The sequence below is a fragment of the Oncorhynchus mykiss genome, chromosome 13 (genome assembly GCF_057628025.1).
Source record: "Oncorhynchus mykiss isolate SJ-2025 chromosome 13, ASM5762802v1, whole genome shotgun sequence".
NCBI lineage: Eukaryota > Metazoa > Chordata > Actinopteri > Salmoniformes > Salmonidae > Oncorhynchus > Oncorhynchus mykiss.
The window spans coordinates 38948923-38956338 of NC_143034.1; the positions used below are offsets into that span (position 1 = coordinate 38948923).

General features: G+C 42.6%; 1 protein-coding gene across 7 annotated transcripts in view; it reads left to right on the forward strand.

Moving 5' to 3' along the window:
* Window positions 1-2004, forward strand: part of LOC110486079 (son of sevenless homolog 1) — an 82010-nt gene extending 80006 nt beyond the window's left edge. For all 7 annotated transcript variants that reach the window (XM_036940733.2, XM_036940731.2, XM_036940732.2 and 4 more), the window contains one exon: window positions 316-2004. In XM_036940733.2, coding sequence (XP_036796628.1) covers window positions 316-852 — 537 coding nt within the window. In that variant the 3' untranslated portion in view covers window positions 853-2004. The remainder of the gene's footprint in view (window positions 1-315) is intronic.
* Window positions 2005-7416: the final 5412 nt, after the last annotated feature.

The window sequence follows — 7416 nt, forward strand, 5'->3', positions numbered from 1 at the left end:
AATAAAAGTAACAAATAATTAAAGCGCAGCAGTAAAATAACAATAGTGAGGCTTTATACAGGGGGTACTGGTACAGAGTCGATGTGCGAGGGCACCGGTTAGTCGAATCATTAGGATGTTTCTTGATTGATTGATTCTAGAGTTTAGATGTGGAATGCTAAATATCCAATGAAACACAACAAAGTTCCACTGTCAGTTATTTGCTAGTCATTTCTTGAGATTTTAGATTACATTTTTGAGAGTTTGTCGAGTCTTCATAACGTTTGTGCTTCTCCTTCTTTCTCCTTTTCCACCTGCACGTCTCTCACATTCCAGATGATGTCAAAGCACTTGGACAGCCCCCCCGCCATCCCCCCACGGCAGCCCACCACCACCAAGGTCTACTCGCCTCGCTACTCGCTCTCGACCGAGCGCACCTCTGTGTCGGAGCCACCTGACAGCCCACCCACCCTGCCGCCGCGGGAGCCCGTGAGAACGCCGGACGTCTTCTCCAGCTCAAACAGCCCCCTGCACCTGCAGCCACCCCCGCTGGGCCGCATCCGCAGCAGCGAACCCACGCTGAGCCAGACCTTCTTCCCATCCTCGCCGTTCAGCCCGCTCACCCCGCCGCCGCCCCCAACTCCCTTGCCCTCGCTGGGGCCCAGCGGCCCAGACTGCTGCAGCGACTCAGCCCTCCTCCCTCTGGGGGGTGCAGCTGGCCCCCCTGTGCCCCCTCGCCAGAGCACCAGCAGTGCCGCTGCCCAAGCTATCCCCAAGCTCCCTCCCAAAACATACAAAAGGGAGTCGGTGTCACACCCGTCCCTAGTGCATCGGGACGGCCCACCCCTACTGGAGAATGCCAACCCCTCTTAAAAATACTTGTATATGTGATATGGGGGAAATCATTAAACACTAAAGACTTTAGACTTGAACAAAAACAAAATTGAATTGTGATGTCGACTTTAAGAAAAAAAAGGCAATGCCAGGGTAGGTTCTTAGCTACCTGGAAAAATAATCATGTGCCCTTATAAAAAAAAAAAAAATACTTAAACGAATGATGATTGTCCTTTTTCATTTGTGCAGACTCTCTATAAAAACCCTTTTTGGGGGGGTATCTTACTGTTTGTTTGTTTTGTTGTGTGTTTGTATGTACAGTGTTGTTTGTCATCGTCCAATGTTTATTTCATTTGGTTTATTATTTTTTTGAAGTGAATCGATTGCAGCATTACTTGTCAATGAGCTCGGTGGCCTACACATGCACATACAGCTTGAACCATAATAAACCTTGAACCAGGACCACACAAGTCCACCACACGCTGGAGGATGGAACGATAAAGACTGTAGACCAGTTTTGAACAGACTCCAGGAGAAATCTGCAAACTTACTAGTGTTTTAACTGTGTATGGGCTAAATAATCTACTAAAATGGCCCATGTTGACCAGAGACGGACCAGAGAGGACTCAAGCTATCACGGTGTTGTAAACCCATTTAAACTCCCCAATAACAAATGTCTGCCGTTCAATCCACCTCACTCAGATTGAAAAAGGGACTTGGGAAATCATGTTGTTAAATGGTGTTTAGGCTTTGTGTAGAGACTGAGTCCGAGGCAAACGTTTATTTTTTTGTGTGCCAGTAGATCGACCAGAGTACCATGATTTAAGGCAGGGTTGCCCAAACTTGGGCCTGGCCCCCCTGGGTGCACGTTTTGTTTTTTGCCCTAGCACTACACAGCTGATTCAAATAAGCAAAGCTTGATGATGAGTTGGGTAATTGAATCAGATGTGCAGTGCGAGGGCAAGAAACTGAATGTGGGGGGCCCGGGACCGAGTTTGAGAAACCCTGATTTAAGGTACCCATCCACACCAAAGAGGTACTTTTCAAGCATTCAAGAAACACAAGAAGTGATTGTTCTTAAGTTTGTGTTAGTACTTTTATGTTCTGATTTATTTCTGCCAATGAGTATGTAAAGAAAATTACGATTGACTTCTTTAAACAAGGGAATAAAAGTGTTTCTACCACCTATAAGTCAACTATGAAACGAGTGAAGAGCTGGCTACCGTCCTGAACGCGAAGGCCCTGTTAGAATAGATTTGTTTAATGATTCCTTCCTTCCACGGCGTGGTCACTGATCTGACATGACTGAAGCTGATCGGGTTATGTAGTGGAGACCTTGCTCTCTCAGTAACATCATAAAGAGTCTGTATGGAAATGTAATTGTTTACCTCAAATTTCAGCTCGAGTCTTGCCTGGATGGGGCATTTACACATTTTAAGGTTTTTACATTTCTGTCATTTAGCAGACGCTCTTATCCAGAGCGATTTACAGTAGTGAGTGCATACATTTTTTTCATACTTTTTCGTACCTGTCCCCCATGGGAATCAAACCCACAACCCTGGCATCGCAAGCGCCATGCTCTACCAAATGAGGCACACGTTATAATTTCTTAACCCATAAAACCACACAGTCCTTAAAGGAAGGATGAAGGGATACCTTTTAAAGCATCCAAAAAGGGCCATAGCAACATGCAGTTGAATAGCTGGGCATGAATACAGTACATTTAATCACAGGTAGACCACATTCCAGTCAAATGTTACTAACTCGTTAGTGGATGGTCATACAGTAACTACATCTTGAATAGACAAGATTTTAATTACGAGAACAATAGCCTGTGAGTTTGGCAATAGTTTATATATAGAAAATCAAACAATTAAGTGTACTTTTGAATCATTTTGGTTTATTTGAACATGTACAAGTGTTCCATCTTCAGTTTATACTATGGTTTGTTCTCTAGGGTCAAAATGTGAGCTGTGAGTCACCCAAAGTGCACTGTGTATGGAATAGGGTGCCATGTATATGGACCCTGGTCAAAAGTAGTGCACTATATAGGGAATAAGGTGCCGTTTGAGATGCACTCATGATGAATAGCCTAAAGTAATTAATCTGGGTTGTTGTCTTCATTGTAATAATTATTGGCTATTCTCCCTGGTTTCTTCCCATTGAACTAAGTTCCATAGGGCCATCCTGTCAGTTGCTTTCAAAAAAACATGTTATTTTTCTGGCCCATACACTATGTAATGGTTGGAGTTTGAGAGTCATAGAAACAGAATGACTAGAACGTGCATTCACATTCAAGTCACGTTCCGCGATGGGTCAACTGACGGCAATATCAGTGCACCAATATTCCATCTAGGAAAGTAATGATTACCTTTTAAGGAATTAGCAACCAGGTTGTATGTGTGTACTGTATGTATGTGATCATCTCATTCACAGTGACCTTGTGTTTACCAGCAATACTGTGAAAAAGCCTTGGCAACAGTAGGTCTCTTTAACCCACAACACATTGATGCAGTGTCTGAAATGCAATAATTGTGCCACGTTGGGAATGAACATACAGTGGGGCAAAAAAGTATTTAGTCAGCCACCAATTGTGCAAGTTCTTCCACTTAAAAAGATGAGAGGCCTGTAATTTTCATCATAGGTACACTTCAACTATGACAGACAAAATTAGGATAAAAAAATCCAGAAAATCACATTGTAGTATTTTTTATGAATTTATTTGCAAATTATGGTGGAAAATAAGTATTTGGTCAATAACAAAAGTGTATCTCAATACTTTGTTATATACCCTTTATTGGCAATGACAGAGGTCAAACGTTTTTCTGTAAGTCTTCACAAGCTTTTCACACACTCTTGCTGGTATTTTGGCCCATTCCTCCATGCAGATCTCCTCTAGAGCAGTGATGTTTTGGGCCTGTTGCTGGGCAACACAGACTTTCAACTCCCTCCAAAGATTTTCTATGGGGTTGAGATCTAGAGACTGGCTAGGCCACTCCAGGACCTTGAAATGCTTCTTACGAAGCCACTCCTTCGTTGCCCGGGCGGTGTGTTTGGGATCATTGTCATGCTGAAAGACCCAGCCATGCCGTTGCTGATGGAAGGAGGTTTTCACTCAAAATCTCACGAGACATGGCCCCATTCATTCTTTCCTTTACACGGATCAGTCGTTTGCAGAAAAACAGCCCCAAAGCATGATGTTTCCACCCCCATGCTTCACAGTAGGTATGGTGTTCATTGGCTGCAACTCAGCAGTCTTTGTCCTCCAAACACGACGAGTTGAGTTTTTACCAAAAAGTTATATTTTGGTTTCATCTGACCATATGACATTCTCCCAATCTTCTTCTGGATCATCCAAATGCTCTCTAGCAAACTTCAGACGGGCCTGGACATGTACTGGCTTAAGCAGGGGGACACGTCTGGCACTGCAGGATTTGAGTCCCTGGCGGCGTAGTGTGTTACTGATGGTAGGCTTTGTTACTTTGGTCCCAGCTCTCTGCAGGTCATTCACTAGGTCCCCCCGTGTGGTTCTGGGATTTTTGCTCACTGTTCTTGTGATCATTTTGACCCCACGGGGTGAGATCTTGCGTGGAGCCCCAGATCGAGGGAGATTATCAGTGAGATTATCAGTATATCTTCCATTTCCTAATAATTGCTCCCACAGTTGATTTCTTCAAACCAAGCTGCTTACCTATTGCAGGTCTACAATTTTGTTTCTGGTGTCCTTTGACAGCTCTTTGGTCTTGGCCATAGTGGAGTTTGGAGTGTGACTGTTTGAGGTTGTGGACAGGTGTCTTTTATACTGATAACAAGTTCAAACAGGTGCCATTAATACAGGTAACGAGTGGAGGACAGAGGAGCCTCTTAAAGAAGTTACAGGTCTGTGAGAGCCAGAAATCTTGCTTGTTTGTAGGTGACCAAATACTTATTTTCCACCATAATTTGCAAATAAATTCATAAAAAATCCTACAATGTGATTTTCTGGATTTTTTTTTCTCATTTTGTCTGTCATAGTGTACCTATGATGAAAATTACAGGCCTCTCTCATATTTTTAAATGGGAGAGCTTGCACAATTGGTGGCTGACTAAATACTTTTTTGCTCCACTCTATACTGCTGACCATGACTTCCAAGCATTTAAGTCGACTGCAGCAGTGAGATGTGCAGTCAGGTAAAATTAGATGAGGAAAATTAATTTGTTTCACTGCTATGTTGAGTTAGAATGTGAACAGAGACTCATATTTGACTCACGTTAAACTACATACACACACTTAGGTTAGAAATAGCCCATTTAGCCATTAGCCGGGGAGCTTAGAGGATAAGTTATAGGGGATAATTTGGTTGACTGATTGTTAGAGTTGTACTGAAGGTCCTGACTCAGTGCAGCTGGTCACTTAGAGACTGGCTAATGTGTGTGATTTGAGTGTATCTGATAGTATTGGGAGTTGACGCAGTTTCAGGGGGAACCTTTAATCAAACGACACATCCCATGCACAGCTGGAGTCTTTCAAAGCAGTAACTTCCGAGCACAACCTTCCATCGTCTTGTCCAATCAGGCTTCCTGCAACCGGGGGCTGATCCTGCCGGGAGCTCAGCAACCAACCTCAGTCCACGGCCGGGGGCTGGCCACTCATACCCTACTCCATCTACTACCTTCTTTTCCAACATGTTTGTCAGATGGCGAGAAGCCTGACATGACTGACCTTGGTTTATCTGGAATGACGCCACTAGTCTGTCTGTCCCTCTTGCCAATAGTCTATACATGTGTTATGATTGATCCCTTATTAAAGTATAAATATGTATACCCTTTATCTGTTCACACTAATGGTTTTACCATCTGTTAAATAGTGTGCAGTGTGTGTATTAACACAGTGTTACTCGTGTGTGTGTGTTTGTTGAAACTCCTGTGTGTTTCAAATGTTTGCCTCTATGAGGGGGGTAGTCCTTCTCTTTCTGCTTTCTCTCTGGGCTGGCGACAAGATGGACGCTCTGATCAGTGAAGCAAATTTAGCGAAACTGATTACAGAGATGAAAAAGTGAGTGCTTCTCTGTTTCGTTGTAATCATATAATCTCTGTTTTATTATCACATTTCTTATGACCCAAAGAAACCCATGCATTACTATACTATAGGGAATTGTCCCCAAACTCTACAAATAAGGTCAACCAAAGTATGTGCTTTGTGTTCTCCCCTCTGTGTCTCATTTTTTCTGCTGTTCCGGGTTCGGACTGCAAAATCGTCAGTATGCCATGGCTGTGTCTGGACGTTAGCTTGATTGTGACGACTGCTGTTCATCGAATGATTAACTGTTTATAATTACGTGATTAAATTAATCAGGTAATTATTAACTCAGTAACCTGGGGCACCATGGAAAAGTTTGGTGTTATTCAATTTCTATTTGCCAAATTAACTCAGAATATCGATTTTACAACAGCCGCTAATTCATTAATTTCCTCTACAGTCTCATTCTGAACGTGGCATAATCCGGGAATTTGCTCAAACACGAGTCCCACTAAATAAGTCTGTCCCACACCAGTTGAGTTGATTATTTATTTACTAACAAGCTAAAATGATAATATAAGATGCACATACACAAACACACAGTCTAGGCTATTGATTAGAACTTAGTACAATGAAACAGGTCCCTAGCGGGCCAACACAATGACACGTGTTACACAAAATGGGGATTTAAAAATAGAGAGAAAAAGAGTGCACGAGAGAAAAGCACACTTGGGTACATTTGTAAACTATGATTATTTTAACCCTAACCTTGCCCCGAACGGCCGCTCTTATGGGTCAGAATATAATGATGTAATTACGTGTCGAAGGTCTCTGATGGGGTATCTCTTCATGGACCGGGTTCGCCTTCTCTGATGGCATCACTTCTGTTGTCCACACGATGACAGTGTCCTTTGTCTTAGTGGTCTGTTTCCTTGCCCTTGTTCTGAAAAGGGGTCTTCTGAGGACAGCCAGCCATGTAGCTCAGGGCTCTGACGTAGGAGTGAAAACAGTTTAGACACATGATTCCTTGGAGAGTGGTAACCGGGTGGTCCTGCTTGAATTCACACTCTTAGAAACAACTACTCATCCATAGCATAGATTGTTAAAAGGTTCCTTTTGTCTTCAACCTCGTGTTGCGTTTTGAGGTTACAGCTAATCGGACCTTGGCTGCAGCTCTTGGTCATCTAGTCATAATGTTAATTCTTAACCTACATGTTTTATACCCTTGGGTCAGAAATGGGCGTTTCCGCCTCCAATTTAGACAAACTTCACATTTCATCTTTACAAAAACGTTCTCTTTGATCTGGACATTTTCCACACAACGCACATTATGCAAACATCAGGTACATCTTGTGAAAACTCTTCAAATTACAATGTTTTTGTTATAACTTCATTTAACTTGTAATAACATAACAAAAACATCATTTTCATATTCCATCTATTGTCATTACTACCATTTTGGCTGTCGAAACACATTGTCCCAAAGTCCATTTATTGCATGTTACTGTTCTGAGGTAGGTTCTCCATAGGCCCATCATACATTCCATTCCTCCAAAGTGAGAGGACAAAGGGATTTTGTTTGCTGCCTTAAGATATACAATGGG